General features: G+C 38.6%; 1 protein-coding gene across 2 annotated transcripts in view; it reads right to left on the bottom strand.

Moving 5' to 3' along the window:
* LOC149141562 (U5 small nuclear ribonucleoprotein helicase) overlaps positions 1-17392 on the bottom strand; it is a 446214-nt gene that overhangs the window by 193260 nt on the left and 235562 nt on the right. For both annotated transcript variants that reach the window (XM_089450021.1, XM_089450020.1), the window contains 2 exons: positions 11693-11905; positions 11410-11565 (listed from right to left, as the gene is read on the bottom strand). In XM_089450021.1, the coding sequence (XP_089306147.1) occupies positions 11410-11565; positions 11693-11905 (369 nt within the window). The remainder of the gene's footprint in view (positions 1-11409; positions 11566-11692; positions 11906-17392) is intronic.

The raw sequence follows: 17392 nt of genomic DNA, 5'->3' as shown, positions 1-17392 counted from the left end.
CCAAAACAATCTAATTTTTTTATTATATTTGACTCCGGGATCACTAATTGGTTTGTGATTTTAGGTGTTATATAATTTTTATCTTTAGCAGGTGAGATAGCAATAGTGACATCTTTTTCAGCAATGGGCCCTTTAATTCTAAATAGCACTGAAGCATAATAACGTGAAGTTTTTGAAAATCTTCCTTCCTTCAATTCCAAATTAGATGCCATTTTTTTTTTAAAGATTCACTCTATTTGTATTAGTCAATAATTGGATTTTTTTTCCTTATGATTTCTTCCGTTTATTCGAAAATTACCCTTTTTAAATTATGAATAGGAACTTTGGAGTTTTTCTAAGCCACTTAGTCTAAACTATATATATTTCTATAATATAACCTCTCTCCCTTTATGAATCTTCTCTTTATTTCACAAAATATACCCCTTTATGTACTTTTTAGGAGTATAATTTTTTTTTTTTAACTTTATAAATACCTTCACAAATTTTCCAATTTTTATAATACCTTTTTATAACTGTTCCTTTTTTCTGTATGAAAAGATACTTTATATTCACTTCCTCACCCTTTTTTAGACACTTTAATATTTTCAATAAGACTTTATTAAAATATAATATTTTCCACTTCCTCACTTTTTCACCTTTATAATTCTATACTTGTAATGATTCGACTTATAATCTCCGCTTTTCTTTATCTCAGCATATAATGTTTATTTATTTATGCAATTTGTTTAATTGATTTAGGAGTAGATTATATTCCCTTAAGAATTGTTGATATGATAACTAATTTGTTTTATTCTTTAACCCATAAAAAATTAGACTTTTAATCCAACTGATTCCCTTGTCAAGCACTGTATCGTTTCGTGAGTCCCAACGGAGTCCTCCACTTTTAATAAAAAGAAAAATTAAATCAAAGACCACAGATATGACTCTAACATAAATCGTGACAGAACACTATGAAAATTAGGGACGTTCTCACAATCACAGATGTATTGATTCACAGTGCGATGCTGATGAAATCGGTTCACAGTGCGGTGCTGATGGAATCAACAATGCACAGAAAGTGTGATATGATCATATCTCTGTTTCACTACAGGAATTTGCTTTACTTGTATGAATAATTCACATATTGGTTTTACTATGGCATTGTATGCTAGTTGTATGGCTAACAGATTTTTAGTATGACGTTGTACAGTAATGCAGAATATGACTGGGTGGTTGAATGAATGCTCCTAGCAGCAAAATTATTAATTACAGGTACGTTTCATATCTTGTGTCGGTTCCCTATTGTAATTTTTATTACTATATATCTATTTTTTTAATTTTTCTTTTTATCTTTGACCTTTTTTTAATGGTTATAACTCCTTTTTTATTTTTATTTTATATAATATTTTTTCTTTTTATATTTTTTATATAATAATTTTTTTTAATATGATTTTTTAATAATATAACTTTTTATTTTGATTTTTTTAATACAATGGTCTTCTTCTTCTTCTTCTTTTAATTTTCTTTCTTTTCCTATTTGAATTTTCCTTTTTTTTTGTTTATATATAGAAAGAAAGAAGAAGAAAGAAATTATTTTAACGTCCACGAGGCTAAAGATAGCCTATGGGACAAATTGCTTCTTCATCTGCTTGATGTATTCAGCGCTTTTTCTATGAAGTTTCACAATAAATGCTCCCAGCTTCTCGACAAACCCCTCGCTAAATAGATTATCCCAACCACTAGCTGCCAACATATCTGCATAACTTTCCCTGTTGTCTTTGAAAGCCTCACATTCTAAAATGAAATGTTTTTATGTTTCCACTTTTCCGAAAGAACAAAAAATGCATACCCTTTCCTCCCACACTTCCTTTGGCCTTTTCCAGCGCCCTATTTCACAACGGAGATGATGAGAATTAGTCCTTAACTGAGCAATAAGAAGTTTGGCTCTCCAAGAGATATTGGCCTCTATGTATGCTTTTGGTTGATGATTATGAGTGGGATTAAACACTTCAATATGGTAATTTTTCTTTCTTCCTAGCTCCTTATCCCAAGTACGTTTGTGGAACTTTTCCATAACAAAAGATTTTATCTCTTTGCTGTTTATGGGACACGCGTTCAAGCAAATACCCCATTTACTAAACCAATTGTTATTTTGCTGCATCCAAGTTTTTTTGCTCTTGCACAATCTATCATTAAAGACAACCTTAGGCCATCTACCCTCTTCCATTTGCTCAATTCTTTTTAAATACCTTATGACTCGCACCATAGCAATTGCTTCAATAGGAGCAGTCCCTGTTTCACTTAACAAGATATCATAAGGAACTGCACTTTTAATCTTAAATTTGTTTGTAATCAAACGCTTCTGAATTTTCTCAATTTGTCTCCACTGCATGTCGAAGATACTGCTAGCCCACAGTTCACAACCATAGAGAATCACCGGAATCACTAGATGCCCAAAAAGAGTTTGAGTGGTCTTCCAGTCCCATAACACTGTCTCTCTACACCTATTTTGAAAAGCATAAAATGCTTTCCAACCCCCCAAAGTTCTTTTCTTTCTACAACCATTCCAGCTTAGATTTTTGTTGAAGTCAATTCTGAGTTATTTGTAATCCGCAACTTCTTCTAGAATGTTGCCTTCAAAGTAGAACTTATGTTGGTTATGTTTTCTTTTGTTAGAGAAGAACACTACTTTCTTTTTGTTGATATTGACTTGCATCCCCACACTTCTACAAAAATGCTCAACGGATAGTAAGTGCTCTTGCAAACCAAGAGCTGATTTAGCAATCAGAATAAGGTCATCTGCATACAAAAGAAGCCTTATAAAAAACTTGCACAAATAGATACCATCAACCCCTTGCGAATTTAACCACTCCTCAAGCTTGTCGATATATAAACCAAAAAGGGCAGTAGACAGTGGGCAACCTTGCTTGACCCCGATATCGCTTCTAAAACTTTCAGAAATGCCTGCTGAAGTTCTAATTTTGACTTTTACCTCTTCATACAGCCTATGCACAACTGCTCTCAAATGTTTAGGAACCCCAAGTTCCTCCATTCTCTACCAAAGTTTATCCCTAGGAACCGAGTCAAACGCTTTTCTGAAATCAACAAAGCAACAAAAGACTTCTTCCTTTTTCTCCAAAACCTTTTCAATGATGTGCCTTAAAGTTATGCAATGATCAACTATGGAATGCTTAGGTCTAAAACCTGCTTGCCCTTTAGCACGCTTATCTCTTTCTTCTGCCCACTTCCTAATTTTGTTTTCTAGCATGCTTCCAAATAGCTTTGCAAACAAAGGGTTTATCATGATGGTCCTATAATTGGAGGGATTATTGACGTCACCACTCTTGAAAAGAGGTATTGCCAGAATAGTTGTCCAATCAGTGGGGAGCCCTTGTTGTATGATGTTGTTGAAGATTTTTGTAATGTGAGGTGCAAGAATCTTTGAGCCCCACTTTAGATACTATGCTTGGAGTTCAGCTAAGTCTTTTGCTTTTCCAACACCCAACTTCTTGATACCCATCTCTACCTCTTGTACCGTGAACAATTCAGTATTAATGTTGACCAAGGGGGGAGCGTCAACCTTGGGAACCTGGTCAATGTGGTCATAGAGTTGTCTTGCATATTCAAACCATTTAGAAGCTGTAATATTATTTCCAATTTGTATCTTTTTCGATTGGAGCTCCTTCCAAAATAATTTGGGATTATTTTTCCCAAGGAAGATTAGTTCTTCCTCCTTGAGACCATGAAATCAGCGTTTTTCTTGCTTAATAACTGCTTGTAAGATTTGAGCTTTATGTTATCCTTGTTTGACTCTTTCCACATTCTCCTTGCCTTTTTGCATTCCTCGTCAAACCAAGCATTAACTGGAAAGCAATTTATTTCAAACTTTTTAATTTTCGTTCTTTTGCACTTTGCAAGTGTGCATTGAATTAAATGTGTTAATTCACGACTATGAAGGCTGCGAATTGTAATTTTCTCCTTCTCAAGGAACCTCTCTAGCGTCATTTTGAAGGTATTACAATTTTCTGGGGTCAAAATAATTTTGCCTTGTGGGAGATTTTGTTGGACATGCTGAATTTTTTACTCTAATTGTTTCTTTCCAATCCAAGAGAAACATAAATAAATTGGCTTGTGATTTGATTTCAAATCCCACAGCTGATCTCCAACCAACACTTCTTCCATTTTCTCACACAAACCATGTGAACAAATTACATAATCTACCACACTTGCTCCATTGTAACTATTGCAAGTGAAATTACCGGACTTTGCCCATCTAGTCAAGCCATTACAAATGACTAAATCAAAGGCCCCACATAGAGTAAGCAATTGTTCATCAAAGAGATTGCAGCCCTTTTCCTCTTAAATTCTTTCCCGCTGATGATTACTTTCTTCTGTAAGCCAAATAGGGTCACAATCATCTGTACAACAAAGAATGCTAGCTTGCTCACTTGCAGTCCTAGCATTGAAATCACCCACTATAAGGACTTCACCTAGTTGCGAATATGTTGAAATATCCGCTTTTAAAGCTGCAAATGGATCTTTGTGGTCAAGCCCTCTACCTTTGTAGATTTTTGAAACCTGTGGCGCAAAATAGCATGCTACAATTCTGATGTGGTTTCCATTTTCTGATATTTTAAACCAAATGAATTGCTTATTTGAGTCTTCTTTTTCTAACTAAATGAGACGACCTTCTTTCTCCCTTCCTAAAACCATGATACCCTTGTGCCCTTTGCCATTCCCTGTTGCCTTGTTCCACACTGCCCTCTTCCAATATCCTTCAAACAGAGGTGTCTTGCACCCTTCATGCTCATGTGTTTCTATGAGGCAAATTATGTCTCTATTTTCCGCAATAGGCCCTAACCCAAGTCCTCATCTCCATGGGTAACCTCTGCAGTTCCAACAAACTAATCTTAAGGAAACCTGGGTATGACTTGATTACTATTTATTTTGACATGCAAGACTCACATTTGAGTCTTTGTCCCTGTTTTCCCATACCGACCTTGCTTTCTGATTTCCTGTTGAAGAGTTTGTTGCCTCTTCTTTATTACCATCTTGCTGCTCTGTTCTGGAAGGAGGTCCAAATTGCGCTATCACAGCTTTGCCTTTATAAATCCATGCTCTCTTTCCTTCATCTCTTGCTGCCCTAACCTTTAAAATTTCCTCCCTTCTTTCCTCCTGTTGTTTTACAGTTAAATCTTCTTCTAGGAAAAAACGAGAACCCCTCAAGAGATGTTTCTTGCTTAGAATAATATATTTATCACACAAGCTAGGCATAATGACTTTTATGGGCCTGGCTCTCTCCCCGTTAAACTTACCCACCCTCCATGCTTGGCATATTTGTCCTTGCCATAGCAACTTGTCTTTCAAGAAGTCTCTTGCAAGGTCAAGAGTACATTCATTTTTCCCATAGTCTTTCACCCCTTTAATAATTATGTTTGATGCCCTATTTTGTCTTTCCTTGCCTTCACTATCTTGCATGTTGTCAACCTGAATATTTGTTTCTCCTTCCTTATTAGCAGAATTGCTAATAACTTGAGCCCAAGTTTTGGAAACTTCGGTGGAATCTTCTTTCTTTTCTTCTCTTGTGTTCTCCTCATGGTTGTTTATTTGGGCAATCATTTTCCCTTTATCCTGGGATGATTTCACATTCACCACCTCTGTACTTGCCACTACACATTTCTTTATGTTTTGCACATTCGTCTTCATGCGTTGCCATTCTGTCTTCCCTATCTAGAGAGCTTCCTGTAGCAATGCCACTTGTTCTTTTAAAATTTTATTGCTTTCTGCTAACGCCTTGTTCTTAGCCATTATTATATGAATTTTATGTTCTCTTCTCCGCCCTTTAGCTTCTAAAACCTCCAACCTTTGTTTTGCATTTAACAATTCTTTCACATAAAGATGAGATGACTAGGTGAGAGGTGTGGATGTGGGACTATATAAGGCAGAATCATCAATGACTTTTCCTTTGGACTTCTTGTTGTCGCGTGCTTGTGGAGGAGACTTGTTTGAGTGCTTTTTGCAAAGGGCTCGATTACTTTTATTTTTAGACTGTTTCTTCCTTTTTTGCTCCCATTTTAGACGGGCTATTCTTCGTTTTAAAATGCCCCGATATTGTTTGGCATTGACCTAAACCCACTTCCCAGCTTTGGCGGATGAGGAAATTTCACTTGTCCTAAATCATTTGTCTCCACATGTTCTGAAATTTCTAGTTCCTTTGTCATGTTTGAATGCATTTGTTGTTGCTTGCTCGCTGCTTGATTATTCTGCTGCATAAAAATTCCTTGCTCTCACACTGCTCACTCTTCACTGCTCGCTGCTCTCATTGTTGCCCACACTGCTCTGCTCATATTGCTAACCACACTGCGCACCACGCTACTCTGCTCATAAATGCCAAAGTGGCCTGCCCCGAGGATCCAGAAGAATTGCAGATTCTTGTACTTCTTCACAAATCCCTTTGTTATGTCTCCGCTCCCGTTATATATATTTTCTTTGATTATCTTTTTATTTTTTTATTTTTATTTTTTTAATCTTATTTTTTTACTTTTTTTTGTTTATTTTTATTTTTTTAAATGGCCAAGGCCCGACAGTAAAAATGGAGAATCTCCCAAAGTTGTAGCGAAACGCTTGAATTAGGACGGCAACAAGGTTGACGAAAATTGATGACCAAGGGTAGGTGATCGGAGAACACGGCTCTATGCAGCGGGTGAGCGGCCAAAGGATCGAAGTGCTCTGATACCAAATGAAGCGAACAAAGTTCGTTCTTGAGGTTAAATACTCCAGAGGACTTGGAATATAAATATCTCCATTGAGATTCAAGACTATATATTAGAAAGTATGAATAAGATGGTGATACAATGAGAGTGAGGGACCTGCTTATGTATTAGGCAAGTGCCTCTTCATGGAGAGTCATGTCCCATTTAGACATGCATCTACAACCTAATTACTAATTAACTGATCATTATTACAATTATCCTCATTACTTATATTTATATTATTTATATATTTTTTATTCGTAACAGGGACACATTGGATCTGATGTAGGATTGCATGTGGCATCCATTTGGGTTTTGTTTGTTGATTTTTGGGTATCATCGGATGTGCTCTAACTCCAAAATTTTGTGGAGGGGCTAGAACACATGAGATCTCCAAGACCTAGAAATCGTTTGGTGAAATTCCACCCAGATTGTATTTTATTAAAATAATTAATATTTTTAATGGGGTCTTGAGTCTAAACTTAGGAAAATTAAAATATTAGTGGGTATTAATGAAAATATGGATGAGAAGCTTCTAAGAGACAAAGATCAAGTCTAATTTAATCTTAGTCGTTGATTAGAGATTAGATCACGGTCGTTGATTTCTCAATAGGAAAAGTATAAAGGAAGGCTTGGGGTTAGTTGGAGAACACACACAGTGAGAGCAACACTTGAGCTAAATCTAAATTTTGGGGCGTGGCTTGTTGAGAATTTCGGTGTGAGCTTCTAGTGCAGAAAGGAGTCGTTTGACAGAGGGACTTCCATGGAGAGACAACGCAGCTCCAGAAAGGGTGATGCAGAGGTTGGAGGTTGACGCAATCACTTAGATGCAGCGCTGGGGTTTTTGTGAGGCAGATCAGGCAGCAGTTCAACAAATCGATTTCTGAGTCGGGAAGGCTCACTGGAGGGTGACGCGGCTCCTAGAGGAGGTGACGCTGGAACGAGCAGCCATCGCTACACAGTACTGGGGACAGCACAGTCACCTGTGGGGTTTGTTCATCCAGTTGTCGGATTCGCCAAAATATCTGTCTCTAGATAGAGGTACTTCTGTCGAGTTTATTCTCTATTGGGTGAGTCAGATTTGGCACCCTAGTTGTATTCAGAAATATGCTTAATAATAAAACCCTCATATCTGTTGCACTGGTTTTCCCACACTGGGTTTTTCCAGGGACGTTTAGTCCAAAAATAAGTGTCCTTTGCATGGTTGTCTCATTTATTTTTCAGTACTTGATATGTATAGTGGTGTAGATTGTAGTGTATTTGCATTAATATTTTCTTAATATTTCTGAAATAACTTGTTAAATGAAGAACACAAGTAGGTAATGCAAATCAGTTTACTGTAGTAGGATTTATGGTTTGTTAAATTCATAAATTTTCACATGGTTTCCCTATATGGGATCATAACCCCAAAGGTCTACATTGGCACATGTAGGGTGTGCATAGAGAGCCATGGGCCTCCACAGCAGTAGACAGCACTCCACAGATCTTCATCGATGTCCAGAGACTACTAGCGATCCACTTTTACGACGATGGTGACATGATTGGTACACTATGCCCAGCAAGCCCCCACAGGAGCACCACACTCTTGGCAAGTGTCCCAGCACTGGTACGATGTCATGGCAGCATTCATTCCACCACCTGATCATTGCAGAGGATCTACAGACATCTTCAATTCATATGGAGACCCATGGGGTCATTAATGTGCCCTCGGGACCCACTGAGAGCACCACAGGTCCACTACTTGGAGAACAAGCGGCCACCCCCTTGTCCATCATATTCCAAGGAATTTATTCCTCAATATGGCACTTCAGGATGTTATTGAGCCTTTGGAGGGCCCTACGACATGCATACATCATTATTTGGCCCCTTGTGAGGCTTGTTTTTACATTATGAGCTAGTATGGTGGGCTTGTCACCATTAGGGGTTATTATTTGCACATTATTTTATCATTAGGGGCCCATAGGCTAATTCAAACTCCTTAGGAGGCTATATATTGATGTTAGATACATTCATTTGTAGAATCACTTGACTTGGGATCTCCCTTGTCATAGAGAATTTTCGCACTTTTTCCTTGATGGATATTTTTGGAGATGGATGAATTTTGACGTATGGATTTGGGCTATTTCTCTTGCCTTGGAGCTTTATTGAGCAAACGAAATGCTGGTTGGATTTACGTTGTAAGCAAATCTTGATGCTATTATTCTTGTTGTTGCATATTGCTCAAATTAGGGCTAGTTGTTGCATTGTCGAAATGTGGGATTGAGCTTGTTTTTGCTAATTTAATGTATGGGCCAATGTTATATGAATGAAATATCCTAGAGATTTATTTATCTCGAGAAGCTTGCATCATTTGCTTTAAAGTATAAATGCTTGAAGGTCACTTTTCTTTTCTTTCTCTCAACATTGGACGAAGTTGACTTTCTAGGCCTCCTTGATCAAGAAACAAAGTTCTTACTCATCATTATCCTTGACTCCATATCCCCAAGTGAACTAGGAACTGATCCCTCAAAAAGGGTGATCATTTCAACCCTCGTTTAACTAGTTTCCCCTTTTCCCCAAGTCTAGCCCCATTAGGTCACCTAGGGCATCAATTTCCCAAGAATTGACCCAAGGAAAAAATTTGATCTCCTATAGGCCACTGCAGTGGTGGGTCACCCCTTCCCCTCCAAATTTGAGACAATTCTAACAGTGGAATCTCCGGGAATTTCAAGCCCTGTCTCTAAGATCGAATTGTGCCTAGGCATCCCCAAGGCTAGACCTCAATAGGATCAATTCAACCTTTTGAAGAAAGTATTCTTGTTTGGTCCTTTCCCCTCACCTTGTCCAGGATAGGAACATCATTGGTTGCTACATTCCATCCCCGAACCTGGGTTGGGTCCACTTGGCCCCATGTGGTCCCACTTCTCAATAAAGACTATTTGTCAAGGACCATTTGGGAATCTAAGTTTCCCAAGGATTATAGGGATTGGGAAACTTGTTCATAAGCCTATCCTTTCTCCCTCAACCCTCCAATCCTCACCCTATATCCCTAGTGGACCAAGTCCCTTGCTTAAAGAGAAAGCAAGCTCCATTCTTCACTCCATCCTTGGGAAAGGGTTTTCGGGGTCACTTCTCACCTATCCAGTGACATATACTTTACAAGTGAATCTCTACAACACCGGGACTCCTACCATCGGTGAAAGTCTGTAAAAAGCAGGGAGACTTAGTTGTGGTGATAGTGGGCTAAGCCTCCACAGTTGCCCTTAACCTGGCAATTAACCTCTTAGGAACCCCTTTAGGTCCCCTGCTGGTTTGAGTGGTAACAGGGCTCAATAGTCAAATGGTGTCACATGACACAAGGAGACAGGACAACGAGAATACATGGATACAAGTTTCCAATATGGGACATGTCAACCTTGGAAACAGAGCATGGGGGACACACACATAAAATGAAATATAGACATCAAGACCAAACAAGGATGAAAACACACAAGAAATTAGATTATTCAATACACGACATTAGGTAGAAGTTTAGAAGTTAGAACCATACTTAGCACTTTTCTCATTAAGTCATTAAATGTAATCAAAATCAAAATGTATTGCATAGAAGGTGGGAATGCCAATGGAAAATATAAAATAAGGTAACTGTAGATGGAAGAATCACATACCTCATCACTGTCAGTGGTTCTCCTCCAAGTCAAAGTCATCAAAATCATCACCACTACCACTACTCTCTCCTCCATCCTCCTCATCCTCTATATACAATCCAAGATCTGCCTTGGTATCCGACATGTCAAGACATGTCTAGGGCATGTGTCCTAGCATGTCACGTGCCTGACATGCAGGATAAGGACATGGGACCCCTGAGGGACATGATCTGTAACTTAGCGAAACAGTGGGTCATGACTTTAGTGGGCTTACATGGCCAATCAACGGGAACTAGTGTAAGAGGTCAATAAAGTTATTATTTTACACATTCACTTATGATTATTCTATTGGGCCATATTTGGCTTATTTGGAGTTATCCTAATATCTTAGTTATTGTGTAACTCATCATAGTAATACCTTTCAAAGCTGTCTTACACGTGAATGTTTGGTGCACATTGTGTGTGTGCAGGTTTATCATGCTTTATTGTGTGTTGTGTTAATTACATCATCAAGAAAATTTGGTTTAACTCGGAAATCAAAGTAGGTAAAAGTCAGCCATAGCTTGTCAAAATCTGGACAAACATGCAAACAGCTTCACTCTAGTTCTCTTGTCTTATGTATTATGCAGTTTGTACTTTACAATGTCTAGGGGAAAAGATGACTGAGTTTCAAAACAAATCCTCGAATATAGTACTCGTGTGAAAATGCTAAAGAGAGAAAAAAAATAATAAAGCACAATACTAAAAAATTATTGTATCATTAACTGTAAATTATGTACCCAATTAAAATATCAGCAAAAACAGAAATGATTATGAGAAAAGTTAACATTGTGGTATTTTGGTGAGCATCTGTAAACATGATAAGACGACATCATGATTCAAGGAGGCATTAACGCTGGAAGTTCCAGTTATATATTACCAAATAAGAAGCTATATTAAAACTAGATATCGTACTTCTCCATAGACCATAAAGGTGAACATAATTACTCGTGTAATATTCTGAAAATAAGCTTATCCACTTCAAATGGTTTTAATAGAGTAACACAACGAACCTGAATCAAAATAGAAATTTTCCCATATTTATCCTCAGGGCTACCTCGCACTTCCAAGGGGCATAACTTGTGGCGTAAAGTTTCTAGCTCATGCAGCTCCTCCTCTCTGACCATAATATTGTCAAACTCGGATGAGTGAGCCACAAGATTTATAAGCTGCACAAGTAACAGGACATTTTTTAAGTATAATATGTACCTATCCAACATTCAAATATAAGAATAAAATGAATTGTCTGCTCTTAGCAACAAAAATAAATGCTCAACATATCAAAAGAACACACACCTCACTATCACTCATATGCTGTCTTAGCATCTCGTTATAAGTCTCAACACTAACATACTGAATGTAGAAGTGGCTAGCTATACGTCCAAGTTCTGTGCCATAAAAGTTGCCACTCTTCTCATCAAACCTGATCATTTTTGCCTTGTCTAGTGCACGAGCAGCATCTGTAACAAGTGCTCTTCTTCTTGCAAACAATGAAGGATCTGCCATAACCTGCCAGCAAACAAATACACGAATTATACATTATGAAAAAACTATCCCAATACATACTCAGAACTGTTGAGAAACAATGACATGAACAAAATCACAAGCACAAAGAAGACATGCCTCCATCCATTATGGGAATTCCACGCGAGCATCTATCAATAACCAAGCAGAAGGATATAAAGGACAAAAGTGCATTCTCCACTGCTGACCAATCTAGGTCATGAGACTAGTCACTAGAGGCACAATGCCCATCAACAATAACCGAAAATTTGCTAAAAGAAGTTGCCAATAAGATTGCTATATTAGTTGATAGCTTAATACCTAAATTTATTGCTAACATGTCACTAATGAATTTCATAAGAATGAAACTGCCATTGTAAACATCATTACATGCCATTCAATAGTATATAATTTGAATGTTTTATTAGTGTGTATTATGAAGTTGTGAGCTTTTGGGCTGGTCATCAAGCATTGAGACAGAATCAAATAAGAAGGGAGGACTGCCCACATGAGGAGACGAGAGGAGCTGCCTGTGAGATTGAGACAGATGCCCTCAAGGAGACCTCTTCTCACTCACCCAAAGACTCAGATCATGTCTATGATCGGGCCCATCCTATGTTCAATCCACTTTGTTACCCCTCATATCGCATGAGGTCATATCCAGTTGCATAAATCAGATTCTGATACATCCATTGACCACTTGACAGATGAAAGGGCTATTTAATGGATGCACATGCTTCCCCTGGCATCACCATTATGATATATTTTTATATTGACTAACTGCTCAACGGTTAGGTGTGTGATGTTCAGACCGAAGTGGGTAGCATAGAGACATTGGCATATGCCCCTAGGCTTAGCAGGAGCACCAACGATACTTTGATGCATTTCCAGGGGTATGATGCTATGACTAGCATATGACATGAGCACTTCAGCTGATTATGCTTTAGTGAGAGATGGTTAGATGAGATTCATCACACATTTTGCCTAGGTGATGATGCCCCATAGCACATTGGGTTATATTTCAATTGGTAATGGCACAATTTTGGTTATATCATTTATAGGACTGTGCCTAGCTTATTCATTAGTTTTACCATGGTTTCGAGCTGATTATTGATGGATTTGATGATATCACACCCTCCTAATGGGACGGTATATATAGTGGTATGTTTTTGGTGATTATTTCTCATTAGCGATGCAAGATACTACGGTTTATGATGAAGCGACCCCTTCCTTGTACACATTTTCATGTTGATACGATTATTTTGAGATAGTTCGACTTCCTTTTGACCTTGTGTAGCCTCCGTTGCTTGAGCGCTTGGGTGCTCTTGCCTACTCACACATTGAAGATGTATTGTTTGGAAAACTACCATAGTATTTTGGAGGAGAGTGACCGTTATTGCACACATCATGAGGTGCTGATCTTAATATATCATTATTTTATTCTAGAGATAAGTCATTCCCTTGATCTTGGACATAGTTGAGGTTGTATTGAGGTGTTAGTTTGCATATGGGAGAGGAAGCACACTTTTGGAGATTGTTGAAAAGTGTACCTAGGTTCGGTCTTCATAATGACGTGTAATTATGATTTTATGTAATTGATGTAAAGAAGAAAATAAAATTATTTTTGTAATGCTTGTCTCATGGGTTTCATGAGCAAGGAATTTTATTTTTAGTTAAGGCTCCCATTGTGAGCCTTTAGGATGAGTCATCATGTCATAAAAGTCTATTGAGTCAATGTCATGTATGGAAGACCCTTATTGGGCATGTTACATATGTATATGAGTCATTAAAAGACCCTCCAAGACCAAGCTCAAGCACCTCCTTCAAGTCAGCCTAAAGATATCTCTAGAAAGGCATGTCGGCCTTGTCACTAGGAGAAGTCGGCTTATTTGATGGGCAGATCACTATAAATAGGGCAGCTCGACCTCCAATTGAAGACAAGAAATTCGGTCAAGCAATCTGCAATAGGAAGAAGAGTGAAGATCACAAGGAGCAATCCCATAACCAGCGAAGTAAAAGGAAAGAAGAGCGAAGAAGTCTTACACTGTTTTAGGGTATTTTCTCTTCACATGTGTGATAAAAATTAGGGTTTTTGCAGTAGGGTTATAATAGTCCCTAGAGAAACCACTAAGGAAATCACCTATCATCATTCTTGTTGGCCGAAGCCTTAAGAAGAAGTCTCCAAGCTAAGCGAAGGAAAAAAGCATCTCAAATCTCCCTTTATCAGCTCACACATGCGGAAATGCAAAGGTATAAGCAAGCCGAAGATTGCAAATCTGTGGAAAGGAGCCGAAATTTTAGAGTAGCTGAGATTAGCAGTGAAGGAAGGCAGTTTGACTAGTGTTGACTTGGTCAAGAAGAAGAAGCTGGAAAGAAGGGTTTGTGACTTGGTCTTGGAGAGCTTGTGTCAAGGGTCTTGGTCTTGGTATTTGTCAATTCAAGTCTCTATCAGAGGAAGAATTCGTTTCATTTTTCCTCTCAAGTTGGAGAGGTTTTGGCCCTGGTTGATCGCCTACATTCTGTGTCTCTTATCTCTTTATTGTTTATGCTTTGGTAGTTGTTTGATGAAGAAGAATACTATAATAATCTAACTTAAGAGAAGATCATAATCTAAAGAAGTGAAAATCATTCAGAAGCAGTTATCATTAGAAGAGAAATCACTTAATTACTACGCCCTAGATTTCTCAACATGGTATGAGAGCTAAGGTGACAAATCAAGGAAAGGGCATCTCATTAAGGGACACACAAGCTCTCAAGGATCAAATCAATTTTTTCTTGCAGACTTTCCTCACCTAAAAGAAAAATGAGGTATGTATGCTTGAATTCGATATTACAGAGTCACGTCATATGGTTGCAAGTAACATGCTTTATCTCGAGAGCATGAACAAAAGAAAGGATATCCACCTTTGAAAGGATCCAGGAAAGCATGGGTCGCACATTAACTAGATGAAATCAACATAATATGTCCCCATATGAAATATGAGGTGGTTGACAATAATTGGAGGAACTTTGATTAAAAGTTCCTGGGAAGAAAATGTGTGAAGAAAGAAAGGAAGGAATCATGAAATATGCAACTATGAAGAAGGCAATCAACATCCAAGGACTAGAAGATTTGACTAGGATATCTCCATGAAAGATATGAAGACTCCGATAAAGTATGATAAAAGAAAGAGACCCTTGACAGTATATATCTTTTGGAGATGTGTCAATGCATATGCAAGATGTTGATGCAAACTAGAAGATGTCATGATGAAAGACCATCACAAAGGTAATTTTGATTTAATGTTCATTTCTTATTTTTTGAATGATATCTAGATGGGCTTACGCAGAGTTGCCAAGGGAAGAGTTGTGGATGTCTTCCACTACTAATGGCCATGTAGCTGGATGAAAGATCCTTTAGGAAACATGGCATGAAGAAGGCAGGAAAGAATGAAGGAGGACCAGATATCGACTAATGGATCACTTTCCAATGAAAGAAATGATGACATGACTGACTCATAAATGAAAGTGATGGATGGTTTGTTCCCTACAAAGAAGTCCCAAAAGATGTAGACTCTATGACAAAGAAAAATTCATGACATCAAAGGAAGGAGTTCTACAAGCAGTTGGTTGCCCCATGATCTCCACCTAGAGAGTTGCTGAAAGCAAGTCCCTGATCAAGAGGGAGCTTAGTAAACTCCCTAGTTAAGAGGGAGCTTGGGTACATTCCTTCTACAGGAATGGGTACATTCCTTCAGTGGAATGGGTATGTCCTCCTTAAGTTGAGAGGGAGAGATAGACACATCAATCTTGTCTTCATTTGGGAAGACATAATGGAGGATTAGGTAAACTCAGAGTTGCGGGGGAGCGCCCCCCCCCCCCCCCGGCCCTTCGAACCCGCTCCCAATCTGCGCTCCGGGCAGGAGCAGCTCGGGAGCACGCTCTCGATAAAAAAATCTGCGCTCCCTACCAAAATCGGGAGCGTCGCTCCCGGAGCGAAAATTACAGCTCGGGAACGATCAAGGAGCGATCGCTCCCGAGCGTTTAATTTTCGCTCCGGGAGCGATCCGAGCGACACCGGGATCGATCCGCACGGAAAAAAAATCGCGGACACGAAAAAAAATAAAATAAAATAAAAATAAATAAATAAATGCTCCTAATTGTAAGGCAACGGGAGCAATTATTGAGGATAAATACCCCAACATATTTTGGTCTGGATGTTTGGTTCACACATTGAACCTTCTGATGCATGATGTTGTCAAGAACAAAAATGCACAATACAAATGGATTGGTGATTTGTACAAGAAAGGCAAACAAATGATAAAATTTATTACAAATCATAGCAATACCCATGGCCTTTTCCGCAGTCACTCAAGATTGGAGTTGTTGAAGATTGTGAAGACCAGATTTGGTAGCTATTACCTCACCTTCAGGCGCCTTTTGAAGTTAAGAGAGTCATTGGCTAGCATGGTATCAAGTCCACATTCGCAGGTATTAAAGGAAAGGGTTACAAATGCAACTGACAGGCGAGGTTTTGAACTGGTGGAAGAGGTCGCTCTTGATGGTCTGTTTTGGTCAAGTGCGAGGCAAGTATTGGATTTCACCAAACCCATTTATCACATGATTCGATTTGCAGATACAGATAAACCAGTGATTGGCGAGGTGTATGAGCATATGGATACCATGTTGGGGCAAATAAAAGATATTGTTCATAACAGAGATCCCAACTTGTACAAACTGATTCACGATTTTGTGTGTACACGGTGGAATAAACTTAATCTTCCACTACATTGCTTGGCATATATCCTTACGCCAAAATACTACTCTACATCTTGGTTGGGCCAACCTGCACCAGGGGGTGGGATTAGGACCAAACCCCATTTAGATACAGAGGTAACTAGTGGATATTTGCAAGCATTGGAAAAGTTGATACCTGACAGGGAGGAATGTGCAGCTGTGAGCCTTGAAATAGGCAAATACTTCAGTGGCACTGGTTTGTTTGGTACCTTCCATGCAATGGAAGACAGAGACAGATTTGATGCTCTCACATGGTGGGAAACATATGGCGGCCATGGACTTTTGCCAAAATTGCCAAAAAAAGTTCTATCACAGGTTGTAAATACTTCTTCTGCAGAGAGGTGTTGGAGCACCTACAGCTTCATACATAATGTGAAAAGAAACAGACTTAATGAAAACCGGGCAGACAGCTTGGTTTATGTGCACTACAACTTGAGTTTGTTGAGTCATTACTGTGATCGGGCTTATGAGGATCCCACGTATAAAATTTGGGACAACCACCCAGAGGAAGACAATTTGGAGGATGGCACTATACATCTTGAAGAATCGGAAGAGGAACTTATAAGGGATGAAGATGAAGCAGCTGCAGCAACCATGCCACCTCCACCATCCAGTAGCAGTGCTCGAGTTCCGAGTCTTGTTCCTTTGCTATCGCCACCTCCATCTACACCCTCACGTGGAGGGCATGTGCCTTCTAGTTCTGGTCGTCGGTCTATG

This window comes from Pinus tabuliformis, chromosome X, assembly GCF_031772625.1.
Source record: "Pinus tabuliformis cultivar Carrire ecotype Pingquan chromosome X, CPIR1, whole genome shotgun sequence".
Lineage (NCBI taxonomy): Eukaryota > Viridiplantae > Streptophyta > Pinopsida > Pinales > Pinaceae > Pinus > Pinus tabuliformis.
This window is presented reverse-complemented; position numbering and strand designations above follow the sequence as displayed.